The sequence below is a fragment of the Cinclus cinclus genome, chromosome 28 (genome assembly GCF_963662255.1).
Source record: "Cinclus cinclus chromosome 28, bCinCin1.1, whole genome shotgun sequence".
Lineage (NCBI taxonomy): Eukaryota > Metazoa > Chordata > Aves > Passeriformes > Cinclidae > Cinclus > Cinclus cinclus.
Window position 1 is genome coordinate 6,097,078 of NC_085073.1, and position 25,343 is coordinate 6,122,420.

The 25,343-nt window shown below is 53.6% G+C and overlaps 2 protein-coding genes across 3 annotated transcripts in view; one reads left to right on the forward strand and one right to left on the reverse strand.

Annotated features, from left to right (window-relative positions):
- Positions 1–1,805, forward strand: part of CRTC1 (CREB regulated transcription coactivator 1) — a 45,103-nt gene extending 43,298 nt beyond the window's left edge. For both annotated transcript variants that reach the window (XM_062510125.1, XM_062510126.1), the window contains 2 exons: positions 281–461; positions 1,594–1,805. In XM_062510125.1, coding sequence (XP_062366109.1) covers positions 281–461; positions 1,594–1,805 — 393 coding nt within the window. The remainder of the gene's footprint in view (positions 1–280; positions 462–1,593) is intronic.
- An 8,513-nt stretch (positions 1,806–10,318) lies between these two features.
- Positions 10,319–24,046, reverse strand: COMP (cartilage oligomeric matrix protein). The gene is made up of 18 exons (XM_062510420.1): positions 23,840–24,046; positions 22,488–22,539; positions 21,125–21,297; positions 19,254–19,391; positions 18,225–18,302; positions 17,689–17,856; positions 16,441–16,545; positions 16,200–16,307; positions 15,372–15,531; positions 14,794–14,912; positions 14,442–14,494; positions 12,940–13,133; positions 12,271–12,449; positions 12,023–12,071; positions 11,641–11,837; positions 11,362–11,534; positions 11,006–11,145; positions 10,319–10,365 (listed from the first exon to the last, which is right to left on the reverse strand). Exons 1-18 carry the CDS (start codon positions 23,915–23,917, stop codon positions 10,319–10,321), a joined length of 2,211 nt encoding a protein of 736 aa, XP_062366404.1. The 5' UTR covers positions 23,918–24,046.
- Positions 24,047–25,343: the final 1,297 nt, after the last annotated feature.

Genomic DNA, 25,343 nt, shown 5'->3' on the forward strand with positions numbered 1-25,343 from the left:
TTCTGGTGGGCAGACACCTCAGGACGAGCCTGAATTCCCTTTATTTTCCTTTCCCTCCTCCCGTTTTTTCGTTCTCCCGTGCCCCGTTTGATTTGTGCCCCCCTCTCCCAAATTGGGCAGGGGATCCCCTGGGCCAAGAGCCCCTTCTTGAGCAAGGAAAGATGAATTTGTTTGCCTGTCCTTGTGGTGTCCTGGAGCCGTGTCCTCGTGCCCCGTGTCCCCCGAGGGCTGGGCGTTAATTAACTCATTAATTAACCCTTCCCCGGGTGTTTGTGTGCAGCTGGAGCAGTTCAACATGATCGAGAACGCCATCAGCTCCAACAGCCTCTACAGCCCCTGCTCCACCCTCAACTACTCCCAGGCTGCCATGATGGGACTGACGGGCAGCCACGGCAGCCTGCAGGACTCGCAGCAGCTCAGCTACTCCAGCCACAGCAACATCCCCAACATCATCCTCACAGGTGAGAGCACACCTGGGGCTGCTGGCCCTGCAGGGCCCACGGGGGAGGGGTCGCTCTGGTCCTCACCTGGGGGTGCCTCGGGAGCTGCTGGAGGGTCCCAGGTTGGGATAAAGAGGTGGGAAAAGGACTGGGGGGACTCTGGGTTCTGCATCTGAAGGTGTTGAGTGTCCCAAATTGGGATACAGGGATGGGAGAAGGACTGGGAGAACTCTGGGTTCTGCATCTGAAACTGCTGGAGGATCCCAAATTGGGATACAGGGATGGGAGAAGGACTGGGGGGACTCTGGGTTCTGCATCTGAAGGTGTTGAGTGTCCCAAATTGGGATACAGGGATGGGAAAAGGACTGAGAGAACCCCATGGTTCTGCAGCTCCAATCTCTGCTCTGGGGGCAGGGACAGGAGCCAGGGAATGGCTGGAGCTGTTCCAGGGTTTTGGGATGGAGATCAGGGAAAGGTTCTGCCCTTCAGAGAGCTCTGCCCAGGCCCCAACCCTGCCAGAGCTCCAGGAGTGTTGGGGCAGCTCTCTGGGACAGGGTGGGATTTTGGGGTGTGTGCAGGGCCAGGAGCTGGATCCATGATCCTCGTCAGTCCCTCCCAGCTCAGGATATTCCATGATCCCAGCCTTGGCGTTTGTGCTGAGCACTGTTGCTGTTGAGGGTTTGTTTCACCTGGGTTGTAGTGCCAGTCCAGGTGTGTGTCACAGTGCTCAGGTAGAGCTCCAGTTTTCCTATGGATTCATCCTGCCTCTGAATTCCCTGGAGTGAGGAAAAGCTGTGGGAGCCAAACTCCTTCTGTGCTCAGCCTAAGATGGCCAGCAAAACGTCCCATATGGTGGCCAGTCTGGTCACAGTGGGATTTTGGAAACGATCCCTGCCCAGGGATGGTGTGGCTGCAGCTGGTGGCAGTGGTGGAAATTGAGGTTATTCCTCCTAAACCCGAGGGAGAGAAAAGACTCAAGTTACACCAAACATCAAATTCTGGGTCGTGCTTGGTGGCTTGAAGATGCCGTGAGGAATCTGAAATCTGCAGGAGGGTGGATGTTCCTCCTCCGAGAGCTCCATAAATGTTTCCAGGGTTTTTGGGAGCTGTTTCCTGATGGTGTTTGACCCTTGTGCATTGTGTCCCCCTGCAGTGACAGGAGAATCCCCCCCCAGCTTATCAAAAGAACTGACCAGCTCCTTGGCAGGAGTGGGGGACGTCAGCTTCGACACGGATTCCCAGTTCCCTCTGGATGAACTCAAAATTGACCCTTTGACCTTGGATGGACTTCACATGCTCAACGACCCCGACATGGTCCTCACCGACCCCGCCACAGAGGACACGTTCCGGATGGACCGGCTGTGACCTGCCGGGACCTGCACGTCCCCGAGGGATCCACCCCGCCCGCCCTGGGGGATCCATCCCAGCCTGGGGGATCCATCCCAGCTCATGGATCCATCCAAGCTTGGGGGATCCATCTGAGCCTGGGGGTTCCATCCCAGCCCAGGGATCCATCCCAGCCAGGGGGATCCATCCCACCCGCCCTGGGGGGATCCAGCTGAGCCGGGGGGGGAGTAGGGGGGGATCCATCCCACCCACCCTGGGGTATCCATCCCAGCCTGGGGAGATCCATCCCACCCACCCCGAGGGATCCACCCCAGCCCGTGGGATCCCCCATCCCTGGGGAGCAGCTGCTCCGTGTCCCCTGTACCATGAGTAACCACAGCTTGTTGTTCTGAGCTTGCCGCGCTGCCGAGCCCCGTCCAGCGATGTCGCCCCCGAGCCGCTCGTTCCGTCCAGCACAAGGAGTTTGTTCGTCCCAGTTCGTCCCAGTTTGTCCCAGTTTGGTTTTCCATCATCCTTCTCCTGTTCCGGACCCCTCCCCTTCTCCCCCCAGCCCAGCTCCTTGTCCCTGTGTCTGCACCAGGGGAGGGTTTTGTGCAGCTGAGGAAGGGCAGGAGATGCTGGCAGGGACTGAAATCCAGGGGGGCTCAAGGCTCCTGTCCCCTCCTCTCTCTCCTGGACCGGGAGCAGATCCCTGCACTGCCACCTTTCCCTGGAGCTGGGACTCTGCTTTGTGACACTGTCACCCCTCCAGGTGTCCCCAGGTGTGTCCCTCCCTCCTGGCCCCAGCAATCCCGGCAAAGCGGAGCCGCCACCAAGCCCAAAAATCCACTTTAAACACTATTTTTTTTCCAAGCTTTTTATGTTGTTTTTTTTTTTAGTTTTGGTTTGTTTGGTTTTTGGTTTTTTTAATATATATGTAATATATATCTATTTCTATATATGGCTACATGTATAGAGAGCATTTCTGAGCACACATGAAAATTCTATAATTCATTACTTGATTAGACAGAGGATCAGAACATCTTAAAGCAGCTAAAAAAAATAAGAGACTAACCTGCATAATCCTAATTTTTACTTTGTGAGAGATTCCTGGGCAACAGGAAGGGCATTTCCATAGCAATGCCAGGCTTGTAGAATCATGATTTTTTAATTTTTTACTCATTACTTATTCTGTTACTTATTTATGATTTTTTTTGGTCGTTGTTGTTGTAATTTCTTTTTTTTTATTTAAATATTTGGATATTAGGAAAGTAGCTCAACTACATACAGCCAGTGGAAGCACTCTATATAATATTTGTACAGGACATTTTTTTTGTGGTTTTATTCCAGAAATATATTATATATATTATATATGTAGGTATTTTTAAACTAACTGGAATTTTAAACAGATGTTAAGCAGGAATGAGGAAGCCTAAGGCAAGTTTAGATATTTTCCTTTGGAATAGGCAAAATAGGGTGGTTGGAACTTAAAAATTCCTTCATTCACCCAAAAAAACCCAAAAAAACCACAATCTCTTGCTCCACAATGACCAGGATTAAATCCTCCAAAATTCTGCGTAATTAAATGGAGAATTGCTTATTTCTTGTGGTCCTTGTGAATATTCTGTGCTGCAAATTAAAAAAAAAAAAAAAAATAATTCCCATCCAGATTGCTCAGGCTGGGAATTGGGGGTTTCACTCTGGCTGGATCCATGGTGCTTCCCAGATTTGTGGGAATAAATGAATTTAAAGGGCACTGCTGGAGCATCCTCATTCCCCTGGGATCTGCTGGGGGAAAGGCAGGAATTCAGCAGGAATTAACAGGATTTGGAGTCTAATTAACTAATTAACAGTGTAACCCCCCCCGAGGGTGAGCTGGAGGCCTGGGTTCCATACCCTGCAATCCCAGTGCAGCCCAGTTCACCCCAGTTGGGTTTGTTCACCCCAGTTGGGTTTGTTCACCCCTTCCCACCCCTCCTGGATTTTTTTTTTTTTTTTTTTTTTTTTTTTTTTCCCCCCCAGCCCATCCCTCCCGAGGAAATCCCAACCCCAGCTCTCCCAATCCCAAAGCTGCTCCTGTTTGGGGACAGCTCTGGGCTGCTCTTAAGGAGTTCTCCCTGCAATTAACGTCGTGTCCCTGCTCTCCTGAGTTCTCCTAATGAGTTATACCAAGTTTCTGTGTGCTTCCAGAAATCCCTGAGATTCCTGCTCTGGGATCTCCCCAGTCCTGCAGCTCCCCTCACCTTCTGTGCCATTTGTTGACCATTTGCACTAAAAACGTGGAATTTTTTTTTCTTGGCTTCCCTGTGTCTTTTTTTTAATTTATTTTTTATTTTTTTTTTTTTAATTTTACCCTTCACCACGCCCTCCAGAGCTTTCCCCACATCTCTCAGGAATGCTTTGGGATTTTTTTTTTTTGGCAGGGTCTGAGCCCAGTTCACTCCTGGTGGTTGCTTCTTTCAGATCCCTCCTGCTTTTCCAGTGTGAGGAGGAGATAAAAGGCAGCTCAAGACAGGAGGAAACCTGGAAAGAACAGGAGGGGTTTGAGCCCAGGTGACTCAGGATTTGCTGAAGGAGCAGTGGGAGCCTGGAGCTCAGCTCCTGGAGCTCCATGTGGGAATTCCTGGTGCTCTCCCCTGGAATGGCTCCGTGCTCGTGGCCGTCCTTGTCTGAGGTGTGGTTTTAATGTGATTTTATCCCCAGAGCGAAGCAGGAGCTGAGTTCTGAGATTCCTTCCTGCATTTTTAACCCCGTGTGTAAATAAGAGCTCTTTGTTCCTTAGACTTGTCAGTACACCTTGCAAATGGCCTTAATTTCAAATTTCCACACCTTGGATGCAGCTGGCACCGTTAGGGAGCCTCCAGCTGAGAGAAATCCAGGTTTTATCCCTCGGGAGAGGGAAGGAGCTGGGATGTCCCCGTGGGAATGCTGTGTGGGACAGGAGGTTTTCATCCCAGCACCTCCTGCCTTTCCCTTTCCCGTGGGAGCTGCCCCAGAGGATTCCCCCACTTCTCAACTCCTTCAAATCCCAGTTTTTGTGGCATCAGGCTGATCTGGAAGCAAACCCACAGAAAGAAAAGCGTGGAGTGGATCCCAAGCGTTCCCAGAAGAAATAATCCAATTTTATTTCAAATGTAACAAGCCTGTGCTCATTTCAGTTGTGTGGGGCTCCTTTCCCAGGGCTGGGAGCAGAAAGGGAAAATCATCACTTAGCAAAAAAAAAACAAACAAAAAAACAAACAAAAAAACAATTTGAGGAGAAAATGGAGTTAATTGCTGTTCTGCTAAGTTTGGTTTCAGTGGTGGTGAAGCTGTCTGGTGTCTCCAGGGGTGACTGTCCCACCCTCCCTCAGTGTTTTTCTATCTCCACAACAGATTAACCCCTTAATTCCCAAGCTAGACTGTTGCATTTGCCAATACAATGGGGAAGAACAGGAATAAACCCTCGGTGCATCCAAAACTGTGATTTTTTTATTTTTTTTTTTTTTAACTTTAATTTTATTTTTCCCAGCAGCCAGCCCAGCCCTGGTGCTGTGGGGCCAGGGGGAGGCTCCTTTCCCTGTACATAGCTTCCCCCTCTGGGCTCCCGTGGCTTCTGCATGGCAGAACCCCAACCCTAACCCTTGCCAACCCCCCCTGTGCCCCCCACTCCCAGCCTGGCCTGGGCTCTGCCCCTCTGGGCTGATTTTTCATTTCTCAAGAGGGGAAAACCTTTCCAGAAACGTTTCAGGAATCGTTGGTTCCGTGCCCCGTGGAGGTTCTGTGGATTGTTGGATGAGTTCATTTTTAGGAGCACTTGTGGGTGAACCTTCAGCTCAGAGGGAGGTTGGGTTTGATGCTCCTGGAGGTCTTTTCCAACCTTGATTTGGTTGTTCTTTACCAACCTTGATTGCAGAATTCTTTATCAACCTTAATTTGTTTTTTTCTTCTCTCCCGCCTTGATTTGGTCATTCTTTTCCCACCTTAATTCAGTGATTCTTTCCCAACCCTTGATTCAGGTTCTTTTCCCACCTTAATTCAGTGATTCTTTCCCAACCCTCGATTCAGGTTCTTTTCCCACCTTAATTCAGTGATTCTTCCCCAACCCTCGATTCAGGTTCTTTTCCCACCTTAATTCAGTGATTCTTTCCCAACCCTCAATTCAGGTTTTTTTCCCACCTTAATTCAGTGATTCTTCCCCAACCCTTGATTCAGTGGCTCTTTCCCAACCTCAATTCCATGATTCCAAGAACAAAAGCTGCCCTGAATTTATCTACAAGCAGTTTACCTAAACTTCCCTCAAAAACAAACCCTCTATCCTAAAAACTTGCATTTCTTTCAAAACAACAATTAAGGCTTGATCTGTTCCCTTGAGGAAAGACCCTGGAAACCCCCTCTGGATCTGAAGGAATCAGGAAGGCCCCTCCTCCCCCTGCAGATCCCAACCATGGTTGGTTTTTGTTTTGTTTTGTTGGGGTTTTTTTTTTTTGTTTTTTTTTTTTTTGTTTTTTTTTTTTTGTTTTTTTTTTCTTTTTGGGAGAAACCCCAAAACCAGCGCGTTTATTCCTCGGAGCAACGCCCCCCCCGTCACTGTGATGGCAATGTGAAAGCGCAGGTAGCCTTTGTTACGTGTGTCTGTCCTTTTTAAAAAACAACCAGGAAAAAGGAAAAAAAAAAAAAAAAAAAAAAACAAAACCACACCACCCCCCCCACCAAAAAAAAAAAAAACACCTCCCTCTTAGAATTAAACTTTGTAGTGTTCCTGTTCTTTGTATTTTGAGTTGCATCTTATTTATACGGCGCAGTGTAGGCATGGATTGCATGTCGGTTTTCTATGCGGGCACCACGACATTCTGACTGTATTATAAATCATTTTTACCTTTTTAAACGGGAAAAAAAAAATCAACAAAACAAAACAAACAAAAAAAAAAAAACAACAAAGTAACAACAACACAACAGAATCATTGTGTGGAATTTCTATACTGCAAAGCCAAACACTACATGGAGTCCTCTCTTGGTTTGTGTTATTTATTTTCCGAGGCGGTTTGGGGCGGGCGGGGGGCGGGCGGAGCCGTGTGTGCGTTGCCTTATGTGGGCTTGACCAATTTTATCAAAATAAAGGCCTGAAGGGGTGAAATCCACTGGCTCTTTTCTTCAGGGGCTGGAAGGGGTGGGTGGGGAAGGTGTGGGAAAAAGGGAAAGAATCCCATGGGGAAAAAAAAAAATAATAAAGGGGGAGAATCCCATGGAAAAAAAAAAAATATAATAAAAATAAAGGGAGAGAATCCCAAACATGGCTGGGCCGTGTGGGAATTACTCCTGGGAGTGAAGAGCAGGAGGTTGAGTTTGAGTCCTGGAATTCCAGCCCTGAAATCTTGGAATATCCTCAGTTGGAAGGGACCCACAGGAATCCTCATCACAGAATTCCATGATCCCGGAACAGTTGGGGTTGGAAGGGCCCTTGGACATCCCTTAGTCCACCTGGAACAGGGACACAGGAGCGTGTCCTGGTGGCTTTGGGATGTCCCCAGACTCTCCCTGGAGCTGTTCCAGCCTCTGCCACCTCCATGGGAAGTTCTACCCCTGTGGAGGTGGAAATTCCTGGGAGCGTTGTCCGGACACTCTGGAGCTGTGGTGGCCTTGGGGACAGGGACAGGGACAGGGACAGGACAGGGACAGGGACAGGGACGGGGACGGGGACAGGGACAGGGACAGGGACAGGGACAGGGACAGGGACAGGACAGGGACAGGGACAGGGACAGGACAGGGACGGGGACAGGGACAGGGACAGGGACAGGGGCAGGACAGGGACAGGGACAGGGACAGGGACAGGGACAGGACAGGGACGGGGACGGGGACGGGGACGGGGACAGGGACAGGGACAGGGACAGGGACGGGGACGGGGACAGGGACAGGGACAGGGACAGGGACAGGACAGGGACAGGGACAGGGACAGGGACAGGGACGGGGACGGGGATGGGGACAGGGACAGGGACAGGACAGGGACAGGGACAGGGACAGGGACGGGGATGGGGACAGGGACAGGGACAGGACAGGGACAGGGACAGGGACAGGGACAGGGACAGGCAGCTCTGAGGGCCTGGCCTTGCTGGTGGCTTTGGCTCAGACCTAAAACTGTTGCATTTTAGGATTTTAGTGTCCTTTGGGTCACGTTTCTGGTGCTTCCCTTCATTCCCTGTGCTGGTGAGTTGGGATGGAGCCGACCTTGGAGCTGGGGTTGGACACAGGGGTTGGTTCTGGCTTGGGATCCTGGATTTTCCTGCCCAATGTCCCAGCCCCAGAGGGGACAAGGGACACACCCAGGTCAGTCCACCCCGGTGTCACCTCCTGGTCCCTGGGAGCCACTGGAGAATCCTCCAGTCCATAATTCCAGACAGAGCTGGGATTGCTCCCTGTGGCTGCTCCAACACTCCCAGGGGTTCCTCAATCCCACTTGTCCACAGTGGATTAGGAAGAAAATCAAGGATTGAAAAGTCTCCATTCTCAACTAAAAACGGTTTCTGTCCTTTCTGGACCAGGGGAATTGTAAAATTCCTGAAGGAAAAACCAATGGGTTTAAACTTGTTCCTAGAAATGGGGTTGAATTATGCCATAAAAAGGGAATTTTTGGAATTCAGCCAGACCTCTCCTGTTTGTCCAGCAGGAAAAGCCCTTCCCAAATATCCTGGGTTCTGTCTGATGGCACCTTTGAAAGGAAAATGTTCAGCCTGGCTCAAATTTGGGATTTTTAAGGTATTAAAAGAGGAAATAGAGGTGATGTTTCCATCCTTGCAGGGATGTTCCATGTCCAAGTTCTGTGATTTTGTGGGGGGAAATTTTGGGGGTTTAAGGCTCATTAAACCAAACCTTGTTGGATCCTGACTATTCCTGGCAGGAGCAGGGGCAGCATCCCTTGGACATCCACAAAAAAATCCCAAAAAACCCAGATTAAACAGGACAGGAGACCCTGAGTGGTATTTTGGGGAGGAATCAGAACTTTCAGCTCTTCCTGACCAGATTCCCTGCTGGAGGGGAAGTGAAGGTGTTTGTACTCCTGAAGGGAAACTTTGATTTTATCCAACCCAACCCAGCAGTGTCTCTGCCTCAGTGGCAGCTGAACCCGACCTGGAGGGGGTCGAGTTGGGGGAAAAAAAGAACCAAAATGATGCATTTTCAGCCTAAAAATGCTGCTCTGGACAATCAAAACCTTTCTTATTCAGATAATTTTTGAGTGATTTCACTGATTTATGCAAACAAACCCTGCTCAGTGCAGCAGCAGGAGCACAGAAGTGCAGGAAAAGCCACCCCTGTGCCAGCAAAAATTTATGTATTGTGTTTTTCTCTGGGTAAACTGACATTAGCTTTAAGTGTTTGCAACCAGACCTGATGTGAAAACCCAGTTGAGCTCTGTGTTTTATCCTTTCCAACCTTGATTTTTTTTTCTTTTTTTTTTTTTTTTCTTTTTGGTGTGTGTGAAGGCTTTTGTTTCTGTACCTTTGCATTCTTTGTAAAGGAAATGAAATAAAAGTTCAAATGTTTTTGCCTCTGGCTGCTCAGCTTTTTCTCAGTTTCATTTGTTGTTGGTTTGGTGGAGGTTCAGTGTCGATAAGGAAATGGCAAAATCAGATTATTTCAGTTGAAAACTGAACTGGGGAACTCCTCAAGAAGCTGCAGCTGCTCTAAAACCTTGTGAGCTCCGAATTTAAACTGTCCCCAGAATGTTCCCCAGGGGCTTGGTTACCTGGCAGGGACAGGGATTTAAGGCTTCCCAGGTTTCCAACCCTGGAAAACCTTTCCCCCGGCAGACAGGAACATTTTCCCAGCTCCTCAGCTGTTTGTGGGAGCCCTGGCACGGTGACAAACCCAGCACAAAGCTTCAATTTGTTGTTCCAGCAAGACCCAGGCAGGGCAGGGCTAAGGAGAGGAAAAGGTTCCTCCATGCACTGGCATTCCCAAGAAAATTCCCAGCCCAGCCCAGGGCTCTCCCAGCCCCACTGAGCTCAGCCCTTCCACATCTGCAGGGGAAAAAAATTCAGAAGAGTGGAGAGAACACACACATGACCAAGGAGAAATCTAGAATTTATTATCCAGCATTCCAAGTGCTTATTATCCAGCATTCCAGAACAAAGATACTCTCCTTAAAGTGCTTTTTTCATTTATTAAAATGAGCAACTCGTACCGAGGCCGCTCCGCGCGTCCTTCTCAGACTCGTGCTGGGTTTGCTTTTGCAGCAGGTCTTGAAAAGGAAAACAACACTCAGACCCAGGAGCCTCAGAGCAGGGGGAGGATTCCTGGGAATCCTCCCTGCCAAAGTGACTCCAACCATCCCAGCTGCTGCAGGGAGCTCCCAGCACGGCCGTGAGCGGGGCTGGCAGCAGCTCAGGCTTCTGGTCACACTCCCTGTCTCCACCTCTGCCCTTCCCAGAGGATTTGTGGAACATTGTCAGGGATTTGCTGGTGGGGAAGGGGAGCTGGAGGCTGTGAGGGCGTGGTGGGAGGTGCTGACAGCTCTCGGGGCAGGGTTCCAGAGCAGGAGCAGAAGCAGGATGGGCTGCAGGGACGTTCCGTGGGGATCAGTCCTGCTGGACCCGGAATGTCTCGTAGTCCTCTGGGATGGTGTCTGAGGATGAAGCAAAGGGAGATCAGGGCCAGGGCCAGCAGTGAAAAATGGATTTGGGTCCTGTTTGCTGCCCCATCCCTGTGGCTGTGCAGGTCCTGAAGGACAGGAGGAGGAGGAGGAGGAGGAGGAGGTGGAGGAGGAGGTGGAGGAGGTGGTGGTGGAGGAGGTGGAGGAGGTGGTGGAGGAGGAGGTGGAGGAGGTGGTGGAGGAGGTGGAGGAGGTGAAGGAGGTGGTGGAGGTGGAGGAGGAGGTGGAGGAGGAGGTGGTGGAGGAGGTGGTGGTGGAGGTGGAGGAGGAGGTGGAGGAGGAGGTGGAGGAGGAGGTGGTGGAGGAGGTGGTGGAGGAGGTGGAGGAGGAGGTGGAGGAGGAGGTGGAGGAGGTGGAGGAGGTGGTGGAGGAGGTGGAGGAGGTGGTGGAGGAGGTGGTGGAGGAGGTGGTGGTGGAGGAGGTGGAGGAGGTGGTGGAGGAGGTGGTGGAGGAGGTGGTGGAGGAGGTGGAGGAGGTGGTGGAGGAGGTGGTGGTGGAGGAGGTGGAGGAGGTGGTGGAGGAGGTGGTGGAGGAGGTGGTGGAGGAGGTGGTGGTGGAGGAGGTGGAGGAGGTGGAGGAGGTGGAGGAGCAGCATTGGCCTTTCCAAACTCACCATTGCAGCGGTAGCGGAGGTTGGACCAGATGATGTTCTCCTGGGAGAAGCAGAAGACCCCGAGGCGTCCCCCTCTCATGGTGGTGTCCAGGACAACTCCAGTGTCTGCCACGACCTCAGGGCCTTCATAGAACCGAGCCCTGGAGGGGAACAAGGCAGGGAGTGACAGGAGAGGGACAAGGCACAGGAGAGGGACAGGAGCTCTCCGGGATGCTCCAGCCCTGGGAGTGCCCGAGGCCAGGCTGGAGCAGCTGGGACAGAGGGAGCTGTCCCTGCCCAGGGCAGAGTTCCCTTCCAAAGCCATCCCGGGATTCCGAGGCTGATTGTCCCGGGGATGGTCCTGCCCCGAGGCTCACCGGATGTAGCCGACCTGGGGCCGGTGCTGCAGGAACCAGCGGTACGAGGTCTTGTCCTTCCAGCCCGAATTCCTGGGGTCTTTCCAGAGCAGCTTCACCTGGTCCGTGGTGTCTCCCGTGTGCCACAGGGAATTCCTGAGGTACTCCCCAGGCCCCGTTTTGGATTTCACTGCCTGTGACAGAGGAGAGCCCGGTCAGTGTGCGCACGAAGGATCCAGCGCGGCTGCTGATCCCGAGGCAGAATTCCAGGCAGGAATTCCTTTTCCAGAATTCCTTTACCTTCAGCTGGATGCCAGGCTCTGCCACTGCCCGGAAGGGGTTTGCCTGCCAGTAGGTTTGTTCCATCTGCTTCCACATGACCACGTAGAAGCTGGAGCTGTCCTGGTAGCCGAAGATGAACCCGGCGTAGTCGTCGTCCGTGGCCGTGTTGACGTGGAAGGTGCCCTCGAAATCCACCCCGTTAAAGGCTGTGTACCCTGTGAGGGCAGCACAACAGAAACTCTGCACTCCAGGGCAAAACAGAGCAGCCAGGACTCGGCTGGGGAGGATTTGCCAAGGGGGATCTGGGCTCTGTGCACTACAGGAAACGGTGGATGGAGCACGTGGCTGATGAAAGCTGCACTGAGCGATCGTTTCCCAAAGGGAAAAGGGAATTCCTCACCTACAGCCAGGCCAGGGTCGCTGTTCATGGTCTGGACAATCTCCATGCCCTGGGAAAGAGGAATTGTGAATCTTCAGTGCAATTCCAGCCATGCCAAATTCCCTCTGGTGCTGCTCCAGGGCTGCAGCTCTGGGATTTGGGCACTGCAGGAGCAGGGAGGCAGCGGAGCCTTTTAGGGAAAACCCTCCAGGATTGTTCCCACCTGGAGCTCTCCCCACCTGGATCTCCCCACCTGGAGCTCTCCCCACCTGGTTGAGGACGATCCAGTTGGGGTCGATCTGAGCGTCCCCCTCGGGGTCCAGGACCACGGTCTGGAAGGCCCTGAAGTCCGTGAGGGTCACCTGGGCGTTCTCGGGGCACACGTCGATCCTGTCGATCACCATGTCCCTGTCGAAGTCATCCTCACACAGGTTCCCCACGCCGTCCCCTGGGCACGAGGAGGAGGAGGAAGAGGAGGAAGGAGCCTGGAGCAGCAGCTCCTGCCCTGGGTTTGCTCAGCCTCGGGCAGCACCAGGGGCAGCTGAGGGCACCAAGGGACTGAGAGAAATCCCGAGGAGCTGCAGAGAAACCTGGGGGCTTCTCCTGCTGGCAGAGAAACCCCTCAAAGCCCAGACACTTCTGGGAGAGAGAACCTGACCCCAAACATGATCCCAAACTTGACCCCCAACATGATCCCAGACATGATCCAAACCTGTTCCTAAAGATTATCCCAAACATGATCCCAAATCTGCCCCCAGACCTGACCTCAAACCCAGTCCCCCTGCTGGCACTGTGACATCTCCAAGTGACACAAGCCTGGTTCGAGCCATTCCTGAGAAAACCCAAAAAACCCAGGGGGTTCCAGAGCTCGGGGCGACCCCAAATCCCCCCAGAGACCCCCCAAATCCCCCCCAGGGTTCCCCCAAATCCCCCCTCACCATCTGAGTCCTCCTGGCCAGGGTTGGGGACCAGCCTGCAGTTATCAGGGCCGGGGGGTCTGAAGTCAGGGATGCCATCATCATCATCATCCTCGTCACACTCGTCCCCCAGCCCGTCCCCGTCCGTGTCCACCTGGGAGCTGTTGGGCACTGTGGGGCAATTGTCCCGAGAGTCCTGGTGGCCATCACCATCACTGGGGGACAGGGACAGGGACACGTTAGCCATGGCCACAGGACAGGGACACAGCCATGGCCAGCACCCACAGACAGGGACAGGGACAGGGACAGGGACAGGGACACAGGACAGGGACAGGGACACAGGACAGGGACACAGCCATGGCCAGCACCCACAGACAGGGACAGGGACAGGGACAGGGACAGGGACAGGGATAGGGACAGGGACAGGGACAGGGACACAGGACAGGGACAGGGACAGGGACACAGGACAGGGACACAGCCATGGCCAGCACCCACAGACAGGGACAGGGACAGGGACAGGGACAGGGACAGGGACAGGGACAGGGACACGTTAGCCATGACCACAGGACAGGGACACAGCCATGGCCAGCACCCACAGACAGGGACAGGGACAGGGACAGGGACAGGGACAGGGACAGGGATAGGGACAGGGACAGGGACAGGGACACAGGACAGGGACACAGGACAGGGACAGGGACAGGGACACAGGACAGGGACACAGCCATGGCCAGCACCCACAGACAGGGACAGGGACAGGGACAGGGACAGGGACACAGGACAGGGACACAGGACAGGGACAGGGACACAGGACAGGGACACAGCCATGGCCAGCACCCACAGACAGGGACAGGGACAGGGACAGGGACAGGGACACAGGACAGGGACACGTTAGCCATGACCACAGGACAGGGACACAGCCATGGCCAGCACCTACAGACAGGGACAGGGACAGGGACAGGGACACAGGACAGGGACACAGCCATGGCCAGCACCCACAGACAGGGTCAGGGACAGGGTCAGGCCACTGGGAACACTGGGGGCACTGGGGACAGGGACAGGGACAGGGACAGGGACAGGGACAGGGACACGTTAGCCATGGCCAGCAGCCCCGTGCCCTGGCCTGGGACCCTCAGCTGCAGCAGCAGGATTGGATCTCAGCCTTAAAGGGATTTGTCACACCAAGGGTGGGCTGGGAATGCTCCTGCTGCAATGGGTGGCCACATTCCAAATGTCAGAAGAAAATCGCTTTGCTGACACCTCATGTAAAAATGATAAAAGAACTGAAATATAAAATGTTCATTGATCAACAGAAACCTGACTGTGATGACAGCTTTAGGTTTAGATGACAATTGGGATTGGTTCTTACTTCCACTGGTCACTGCTTGTGAGGTATGAAGAAAATTCCACCTCTAAATCTTCATTTTTAATAGAATAATGCCAAGCCAGGTTGTCACAGTTCCTTTGGTCCCTTCACCCCCAGGATTTCATGCAAATAAATAGAATTTTTAATTTTTGCAGCTCACCTGTCCTGGTTGGTGTCACAGACATCTCCCACCAGATCATGATCAGTGTCTTTCTAGAAAAACAAAGGAAAGAAGAATTTAAATTTTCCAGAGGAAAAGGCAAGAAAGAGAACAGAGAGCTGCCAACAACGGGAGAGTTCCTGTGGGATTTATTTTGGGGGGGATTCTGAGGAATCCCAGCAGTGGGACAGGGCAGGAAGGGAGAGCCCAGAGTGCCAAACCTCCCTGGCTGAGATTTACCCTGGAGGGAATTTGTTGTGCCAGAGGAGGGTGGCATCTGGAAGTGTCACCTGGGCAGTGGCACGGGCATTTTTGGGGTGCCAGGATTCACGGGGGGGGGGGGGGTCTGTACCTGGTCGGGGTTGCTGAGGGTGGGGCAGCTGTCACAGGCATCCCCCACACCGTCCCCATCCCCATCCCTCTGGTCAGGGTTGGGAACTCTCCTGCAGTTGTCCATGGGGTTTTTGATGCCTGGAAAACAGGGCAGAGCGGATCCACAAAAATCCAGAGGAGTGAATTAATTGATAAAGCAACGATTTCAGGATTTGGGGGTGGTGGTTGCTGGGATTCCTGACTGCTGGGAGCAGTTTTTGTGTAAATTGTGATGAGCTCAGTTTGCAAAGCCAGCCAGGTTTGTGTCCACCCCGAGGGGACAGCCCTGACACCCCCAGCCCCGAGCCACGAGCTGCTGGCAGCTTGGATATTCCCAAATTTCTCCTTTAAAACGGCAGCCATGATGAGGCTGGGGCGTGACTATGGACAATAAAAACGATAATAAAGCCCAACTTGACCGAGAGAGTCTCACCCCGTGAGAGTCTCACCCCTGCAGGGCTGAGCTCGGGGACGCTGGCACTGCCCGGTTTGTCACCCTGGGAAGGGAGCTCAGCCCGATGGCAGCAGGAGGCAGCGTGGGATGGGCCTGGATCTCACCGTCCCCATCCATGTCATCGTCACACTCGTCGCCCCTGCCGTCGCCATCGATGTCCTTCTGGTCGTTGTTCTTCACCTGCCGGCAGTTGTCACACGCGTCCCCGAAGTTGTCCCTGTCGGCGTTGCGCTGGTCCGCGTTCCTGGTGTACACACAGTTGTCCTGCAGGGACAGGGACACTCTGGGGACACTCTGGGGACACTCTGGGGACACTCTGGGGACACTCTGGGGACACTCTGGGGACACCAGCACCTCCTCAGGGTGGGCCCAGACAGGATTCACTCAGGACAGGCTCCCCCAGTTCCCAGCCCTTGCCTTTGGTGTCCAGAGGTTTCTCTGCCTGGTTTTGTTTAGATCCTGGGAGAGTGAGGCTGCACTGGGACTCCTGAATTCCTACTGGGGAATTCTGGGTTCACACTGGGACTCCTGAATTCCTACTGGGGAATTCTGAATTCACACTCGGACTCCTGAATTCCTACTGGGGAATTCTCAGTTCTTACTGGGATCTCTGAATTCCTACTGGGGAATTCTGAGTTCACACTGGGACTCCTGAATTCCTGCTGGGGAATTCTGAGTTCTTACTGGGATCTCTGAATTCCTACTGGGGAATTCTGAGTTCACACTGGGACTCCTGAATTCCTGCTGGGGAATTCTGAGTTCACACTGGGACTCCTGAATTCCTACTGGGGAATTCTGAGTTCACACTGGGACTCCTGAATTCCTACTGGGGAATTCTGAGTTCTTACTGGGATCTCTGAATTCCTGCTGGGAAATTCTGAATTCCCACTGGGACCCCTGAATTCCCACTGGGACCCCTGGGATTCCCCAACCTCAGCATTTGGGATCCCGTCTCCGTCGGCATCGTCGTCACAGGCGTCTCCAATCCCGTCCCTGTCCGCGTCCTCCTGGCCGGAGTTGGGGACAGTGACGCAGTTATCCTGCCGGGAGAGAGGCACAGGGATGGGGGAACATCACCCAGCCCGAGTCCTGGAGCTCTCAGCAGCACCCTGGAGCGAGGCTGGGATGAAATTCCCGGATTTCCCGAGGGGCGGATCCGGGCTCTGCCCTCACCTTGCGGCATTTCTTGTCGGAGCAGCGCTGCTTCTCGTCGGGGACTCCGTCGATGTCCGTGTCCTTCCCGCACACGTAGCCATTCCCTGCCCATCCCACGAGGCACTGGAACAGGGCACACACCCCCAAAATCAGCATCCCCCCCGAAATCCAAGGATTCACAAAGCCAGGGGTGTGAAACCCTGCAGGGAAATAACGCCTGGCAGAAACATTTCTGGAATTTCAACAGCTCCGATGTGACTGCGCTGGGACCCTGAGGAGGCAGCAGAAGTTGACTCGGGGGGTGTTCAGTGGATTCTCCCTGCTCAGCTCCAGGGAATTCCGAAATCCAAAACCCAAAAAGCTCCCGGAGGTGCCGGGAGCAGCCCAGGAGGAGCTCAGGGAACAGGGACGGGGACGGGGACAGGGACAGGGGACAGGGACAGGGACAGGGACCCCTGTGGGGACAGGGACGGGGACAGGGGACAGGGACAGGGACAGGGACAGGGGACAGGGACCCCTGTGGGGACAGGGACGGGGACAGGGGACAGGGACAGGGACAGGGACAGGGGACAGGGGACAGGGACCCCTGTGGGGACAGGGACGGGGACGGGGGACAGGGAACAGGGACAGGGACAGGGACCCCTGTGGGGACAGGGACGGGGACAGGGAACGGGGACAGGGAACAGGGACAGGGGACAGGGGACAGGGACCCCTGCGGGGACAGGGACGGGGACGGGGGACAGGGGCAGGGATGGGACAGGGATGGGGACGGGGACAGGAACGGGGACAGGGACAGGGACAGGAACGGGGACAGGGACACGCAGGGGGGGTTGGGAAGGGCTGTCTCCAGGAGAGGGCAGTGGCAGACCCGGGAGAGGAGCGAGCAGAGCGATCCCGATCCCAGAGAGTTTGGGATCGGACCCCAAGCGTGGGGGAATCAGAGCAGATCCCAGTTGTTGGGGAGGTCGGACCGGACCCAAATCCCGGGCTGAGGGTTGGACCAGACCTCGGCCACAGAGCGTGGGACCCGACCCCAGTGTCGGGAGGGCGGGACCAGAGCCCAGCCGCAGGGAAATTGGGATTAAACCCAAATCGCAGGAGCGTGAGAGCAGACCCTAAGCAGTCTCGGGAAGGTGGGATCAGAGATCTCGGCGGGGACTGGCACCAGACCCCAATGTCACAGGAGGGTCAGACCAGACCCCAGTCTCGATGGGGTGTGCCCCTCCCCCGTGCCAGGGGTGTCCCGGTGTCCCCATGTCCCCAGACCTGGCAGGACAGGGAGCCGTCCCTCTCCACGATGCACTCCGCGTTCTCGTGGCACGGGCTGATGTCGCCGTTGGGGCAGCGCCGTGTCCCTGGGGCTGTCTGGCTCCTGCAGCCGCTCATCTGATCCCCTACAAAGCCCGGCTTGCAGGCCCCGCATTTGTAGGATCCCTGCGGGGAGAACGGGACGAGCTCCAATGGGATTTGGGACACCTCCCACCACGGCAGGGTCTGGCCTGGGGCACTGCCAGGGATCCAGGGGCAGCCGCAGCTGCTCTGGGAATTCCACCCTGCCAGGGAACAATTCCTAATTCTCAGTATCCCACCCATCCCTGCCCTCTGGCAGTGGGAGCCATTCCCTGTGTCCTGTTCCTCCATCCCAAATCCCTCTCCACCTCTCCTGGAGCTCCTTCATGCCCTGCACGGGACTCTGAGCTCTCCCTGGATCCTCCCCTTCCCCAGGTGAGCGCCCCAGCTTTCCCAGGCTGGCTCCAGAGGGGCTCCAGCCCTGGATCCTCTCCACAATCCCGAGGATTCACCCGAGTGTTGATGCAGATGGAGTTTGGGACACAGTTCCTGGCAGCTCCAGTCTCACACTCGTTGATGTCGGTGCACACCTGCCCAGGGAGAACAGGACACACCTTTACCTTCACTCCAGCCCAAATCCCAGGATTTTGGTGCAGGAGCAAAGCCCTGGCACGCATCACTAGGCCAGGACTAGGAAGTTTTCCTGCTGACAAGCTTGAGGCAGATCCCAGCAGAGATTCCAGCCTGGGATCAGAGCTGAGCTGCTGGAATATCCTCACTGTGGAAGGGGCTCCATGGATTTGGAAGCTCAATGGCTGCATCCCATGACCAGCCCCAAATTCCCAGAGCCACATGTGGGACAATTATCCATAAAACCCAATCCATATCCAATCAGGCCAGGCTCTTGGGATTTTTAATCTGTCTGGAGCTGTCAGGGGGGCTGGGAGGGGGTGGCAGCAGCAGCAGGAACTCTTCTGTGTCCCAGCAGGAAGGATTCCTCATTCCCATTCCCCATTCCCATTTCCCATTTCCCATTCCCAATTTCCCATTTCCCATTCCCATTTCCCATTTCCCATTTCCCATTTCCAATTCCCATTCCCATTCCCATTCCCATTCCCATTCCCATTCCCATTCCCCATTCCCCATTCCCATCCCCAGGATGGCTCCACATCCCCAGAAGTTTTGGGATGCCCTTTCCAGCCCCAGTTTGGCACAGGGGCTCAGGTGCCAGCATATCCTGGGCACTCTCTTCTCCCTCCATTCCCACCAATACACGAAATCCCAAAACCCCAAAACAGATTTGGGTTAGGAGGGACCTTCAATCATCCCATTCCCACCCTGTAGGGACACCTTCCACTATCCCAGAGTGCTCCAAGCTGTCCTGGGACACTTCCAGGGATGAGAACTCCCTCTCAACCCCTCCTCACCCTCCTTTCCACCTCTGGGAATCCTCACTCCTGCTCCCTGGCACAATCCCAGCAGCAGAGGGGGGACAATTCCCATCTCCTGAGGGGCACACGGAGAACATTCCAGGCCCTCACCTGTTTGTTGGCCCTGGCAAAGGGCAGTCCCAGCCCCTCCAGGAGCTGCCCGGTGAAGCCGGGCGGGCAGGGGTCGCAGCGGAAGCCGGGGCTGGTGTTGATGCACTGGACTTTTGGGAAGCAGGGGTTGGCATTGCACTGAAACAACACACAAAGTGCCCAGGGCTGTGCCAGGGGGGAGGATCCAGCACTGGGGCACAGCCAGCTTTTAGGGTTTTTGGTTTTTTTTTTAAGGAAGGTTAAAGGGCACTTCCAGCTTTTAGGGACTTTTAGTTCTAAGGTTAAAACAGCACAGAAGTTTACTGGAGGGTTTTCCCCAGCTCGGGTGTTCTCCGTGTTGTGTTCTCAAGGCATTTTCACCTCTGGTTCTCCTCAGGGGATAGCCCTGGAGAGCAGGGAGCTGCTCTTGCTTCACCTTTTCCTTCCTGGAATGCTCAGAGTTCAGGGAACTAGATAATTCCTCACCCTGGCCTTGAAACACAACATTTTGTTCACCACTCCCTTTTCCAAAATCGCTCCAAATGCTTTGCTTCCTCCAACACTTTGTTATTTTCCCTGGATTTTTATGCTCCCTGCTGGCAGATGCATCATAGGAATGCAATGGATCCCATATTTTGGGCTGACAATCCCAAAATCTCCCATGGAGCCTTCAGCACGTTTTAAAATTGAAATGCAATTGTGGCTCTACAAGGGTGGGATAATCAGTTTTAGCTTTGGGAAGCACAGAACTCAGGAGCCCTACAAAAAAATTCATGGATGAGCAGAGCTTTGCACACACACAGAGCTTAAAATTGGTGGAATGCCACAGTTCTTTAAAAAAAAAGAAAAGAAAAGAAAATTTCCTTTGAAAAGACACGTTATCTGCCCAGCAAGCTTTGATTTAGAGGCAGAAACAAAGCCCTGTGGTTAAGATTTGCTGTTCCAAGGATTATCTGGGAAGTGTTTGATCCCATTCCACACCTAATAAATCTTATCTCCAACAACTCCTCACCAAAGGAGCAGCTCTGGTGTTCCAAACTCCCCTCCCTGTGTGGCACAAACCTCAGGATTTATTTGGTTGGGGAAAAATTCCAACTGGACTGGCCCTAAACCCTCCTTGGGGGAGGCCAAGGCACAGAATTCCAGAGTCTGCCAGACACAGAATTCCAGAGTCTGCCAGACACAGAATTCCAGCTGCTGCAGGGACTGTGAGGATGTCCCTGACAACTACGAGGCAAATCCCCCAAAAATGGGGCCAGTGCTTCGGGTTCCAGGCTGGCCTCGAGTGTTCAGGATTTAGGGTCAGTGCTGTGGGCTCAGGGCTGGCCCTGGGGTGCCCCAAGTATTTAGAATTTGGGGTCAGAGCTGTGGGTTCAGGGCCGGCCCCGGGTGTTGAGGATTTGGGGTCGGTGCTGTGGGTTCAGGGCCGGCCCCGGGTGTTGAGGATTTGGGGTCGGTGCTGTGGGTTCAGGGCCGGCCCCGGGTGTTGAGGATTTGGGGTCAGAGCTGTGGGTTCAGGGCCGGCCCCGGGTGTTGAGGATTTGGGGTCGGTGCTGTGGGTTCAGGGTTGGCCCCGGGTGTTGAGGATTTGGGGTCAGAGCTGTGGGTTCAGGGTTGGCCCCGGGTGTTGAGGATTTGGGGTCGGTGCTGTGGGTTCAGGGCCGGCCCCGGGTGTTGAGGATTTGGGGTCGGTGCTGTGGGTTCAGGGCCGGCCCCGGGTGTTGAGGATTTGGGGTCGGTGCTGTGGGTTCAGGGCCGGCCCCGGGTGTTGAGGATTTGGGGTCAGAGCTGTGGGTTCAGGGCCGGCCCCGGGTGTTGAGGATTTGGGGTCGGTGCTGTGGGTTCGGGGCCGGCCCCGGGTGTTGAGGATTTGGGGCGGGTTCCCGTTTCACCTCGTTGATGTCGCTGCAGTGGGTTCCGTTCCCGGAGTAGCCGGCAGGGCAGGGCCCGCAGCTGAAGCCGCCGCCGCTCTCGGTGCAGGGCACGCCCGGGAAGCAGGGGTTGGGGACACAGCGCTTGAACTGGGTCATGGTGATGACAGGACCTGTCACCTCCGGCCGCATCCCTGAGGGACAACGGGGGTGGGGAGTGCTGAGGTCAGTGTCCCCAAAGCCACCAGAACAACCTGGGGTGTCCCAAAACCATCATGGGGTGTCCCAAAACCACCATGGGGTGTCCCAAAACCACCATGGGGTGTCCCAAAACCATCATGGGGTGTCCCAAAACCACCATGGGGTGTCCCAAAACCATCATGGGGTGTCCCAAAACCGCCATGGGGTGTCCCCAAAACCACCATGGGGTGTCCCAAAACCATCATGGGGTGTCCCCAAAGCACCAGAACAACCTGGGTTGTCCCAAAACCACCATGGGGTGTCCCAAAACCATCATGAGATGTCCCCCAAAGCCACCAGAACAACCTGGGGTGTCCCAAAACCGCCATGGGGTGTCCCAAAACCATCATGGGATGTCCCAAAACCACCATGGGGTGTTCCCAAAGCACCAGAACAACCTGGGTTGTCCCAAAACCACCATGGGGTGTCCCAAAACCATCATGGGATGTCCCCAAAGCCACCAGAACAACCTGGGGTGTCCCAAAACCACCATGGGGTGTCCCCAAAACCACCATAACAACCTGGGGTGTCCCCAGAGCCATCAAGGGGTGCCCCAAAACCACCAAAAGTTGTTCCCAAAGCCACCAGCTCAGCTCATGGCAGAGGGGGAGAAGCAAAGGCTGGGGGTGAAGGGATGGAAAAGAGCCCTGGGGAGAAGGATTTGGGGGATGAGGGGCTCAGAGCACAGAACCCCCCCAGTCCTGGGCTGATCCCACAGGGTTTAACGGGATATTGGGAAGGAATTCCTGGCTGGGATGGAATTCCCAGAGCTGCTGTGGCTGCCCCTGGATCCCTGGAAGGGTCCAAGGCCAGACTGGGACAGTGGGAGCTGTCCCTGCCCATGGGATGGCACCAGGTCACCTTCAAGGTCTCTCCAACCCAAACCATTCCAGGATTCTGGAATTCTGGAATTCTGGGGTCTTGCAGGAAGGAAAGAGAAGCTTTTGGAAGCTCCCCCCAGCCCTGGAGCCACGAGAACAGCCTGGACACCAATCCCTGCGTGCCAGGGGCTGTGCACAAAACACAGAATCCCAAATATCGGGAAGGAGCAGGAATAAGAGTGATCCAGGCTGTTCCCTTGGGGCACGGGGCACAGCTGGAATCTCCAGAGGGGCAGAGGAGCAGAGGACAGCCCGGCACTCACCGCAGGCATCGCACTCCATGACCGTGTTCTTCAGGAATGTGATCTCCTTGATCTGGAAGGGAACAACAACCAGGGAGAGCTGGGGGTGGGATCTGGATCCCGAGATTCCCGGGACCGGTGGGACAGAGCTGGGATTTGGATCCCAGGATTCCTGGGACCACAGGAACAGGATTTGGATCCCAGGATTCCTGGGACCAATGGAACAGGATTTGGATCCCCAGGATTCCTGGGACCACAGGAACAGGATTTGGATCCCAGGATTCCTGGGACCAGTGGAACAGGATTTGGATCCCAGGATTCCTGGGACCACAGGAACAGGATTTGGATCCCAGGATTCCTGGGACCATAGAACAGGATTTGGATCCCAGGATTCCTGGGACCACAGGAACAGGATTTGGATCCCAGGATTCCTGGGACCACAGGAACAGGATTTGGATCCCAGGATTCCTGGGACCAGTGGAACAGGATTTGGATCCCAGGATTCCTGGGACCATAGAACAGGATTTGGATCCCAGGATTCCTGGGACCAGTGGAACAGGATTTGGATCCCAGGATTCCTGGGACCACAGGAACAGGATTTGGATCCCAGGATTCCTGGGACCAGTGGAACAGGATTTGGATCCCAGGATTCCTGGGACCATAGAACAGGATTTGGATCCCAGGATTCCTGGGACCACAGGAACAGGATTTGGATCCCAGGATTCCTGGGACCACAGGAACAGGATTTGGATCCCAGGATTCCTGGGACCAGTGGAACAGGATTTGGATCCCAGGATTCCTGGGACCAGTGGAACAGGATTTGGATCCCAGGATTCCTGGGACCATAGAACAGGATTTGGATCCCAGGATTCCTGGGACCACAGGAACAGGATTTGGATCCCAGGATTCCTGGGACCAGTGGAACAGGATTTGGATCCCAGGATTCCTGGGACCATAGAACAGGATTTGGATCCCAGGATTCCTGGGACCACAGGAACAGGATTTGGATCCCAGGATTCCTGGGACCATAGAACAGGATTTGGATCCCAGGATTCCTGGGACCATAGAACAGGAACAGGTTTTTTTTTTCACCTTGTGTTTTTTATGTATTTGAAGGTTTTTTTCACCTTTTATTTTTTCCAATTTGAAGATTTTTTTTTTTTACCTTGAAGCTTTTCCCAACTTAAAATTTTGAGGTTTTTTTTTGTTTCCCCTCAAAGTTTTTCCCAACTCGAGTGCTTTTCCCAACTTTCTCTCCCAATTACAAACCACCTCTGGATTCTGCTCTCTTTAGGAATCTGCTGCTCATCCCACACAGGAAGCAGAGAATTCCCAAACCTCAGAAAATCAGGAATTAAGAATTTTTCACTCACCTGCTGCTTCAACAAATCCCGAACTTCCAGCAGCACCCGGTTGGTTTCCCTCATTTCCTGCAGCATTTCTGGCCCCATTTCTCCTCCTAAAAAAAAAAAAAATAAATTATTTCCCAAATTATGTCCCAAATTTCCCAAAATTATTGGGAAAATCCCAGAAGATTTTAAGTTTGTAACCCAACTGATTGAGTAATTGATTATTCAGGATTCCGGCCCCACCCCATGGAATTCTTTTTTTTTTTTTTTTTTTTTTTTTTGGGATTTGGGGATGGAATTGCTCAGGGAGCAGCTCTGGGCTGGCACAATCCCTAAAATTCACACTTGGGAAGGGATTTTGGTGCCAAAAGCAGCAAATCCAGGGATTCTGGGATGGGAGAAGTTCCCAAGTGTGGAAAAGGGCCCGGAGCTGCTGCCTGCTCTCACCTGATCCCAAAGCATTCCCGGAATTCCTGCTCCAGGTTGGATCTTTTCGGGTGGCAGAACTTGGGATTGGCCGGCTGGGATCTTTGGGATACAAAGGGGAAAAAATCGGGAATTCTGGGCTCATCCAGGGGAAAAATTGGGAATTCTGGAGGGACAGGATGGGCTTGTCCAGGGGAAAAAAAATCAGGAATTCTGGGGGTTAGGATAAACTCCAGGGGAAAATCAGGAATTCTGGAGGATCAAGATGAGCTAATCCAGGGGAAAAAATCAGGAATTCTGGGCTCATCCAGGGGAAAATCAGGAATTCTGGGTTCATCCAGGGGAAAAATTGGGAATTCTGGGCTCATCCAGGGGGAAAATTGGGAATTCTGGGGGTTAGGATAAACTCCAGGGGAAAATCAGGAATTCTGGAGGGTCAGGATGAGCTGATCCACAGAAAAAATCAGGATTTCTGGGCTCATCCAGGGGAAAATCAGGAATTCTGGAGGGGCAGGATAAACTCCAGGGGAAAATCAGGAATTCTGGGCTCATCCAGGGGAAAAATTGGGAATTCTGGAGGGGCAGGATGGGCTCGTCCAGGGGAAAAAAAATCAGGAATTCTGGGGGTTAGGATAAACTCCAGGGGAAAATCAGGAATTCTGGAGGGATGAGGGGATTTTTAGGGATAATTTGGCACTGAAAAGGTAACTGGACACTGAGTGGAATTCAGGGATTCTCCCAAAATCCCAAATTCCTTGTGGGCCATGGGAATGTCCGACCTCATTGCTCCGGGGTTTTTCCAGAATTCCTCTTTTTTTTTCCCCCTCTAATTCTCATTTTATTCCTATAATTTCTCTCTTTTTCCCTCTAATTTCTCATTTTTTTTCCCTATAATTTCCCACCTCCCCAATTTCTCCTTTTTTTTTTCAGTAATTTCTCATTTTTTCCAATAATTCCTCCATTTTTTTATTACTTTCTAATTTTTCCATAATTTCTCCATTTTTCCTATAATTTCTCCATTTTCCATAACGTCTCTGTTTTCCCCTCTAAATTCTCAATTTTCCCTCCAAATTCTCAATTTTCCCTCCAAATTCTCAATTTT

What these genes read in the sequence shown, in the direction of transcription:
- COMP (XM_062510420.1), bottom strand. Translation starts at nt 23,917, where the DNA reads ATGGGGCCAGAAATGCTGCAGGAAATGAGGGAAACCAACCGGGTGCTG. An exon ending in TTGCCAGGGCCAACAAACAG is followed by an intron (nt 18,303 to 19,253) that starts GTGAGGGCCTGG and finishes CTCCCTGGGCAG; the next exon opens with GTGTGCACCGACATCAACGA. An exon ending in CCCTCAGCAACCCCGACCAG is followed by an intron (nt 14,495 to 14,793) that starts GTACAGACCCCC and finishes TTGTTTTTCTAG; the next exon opens with AAAGACACTGATCATGATCT.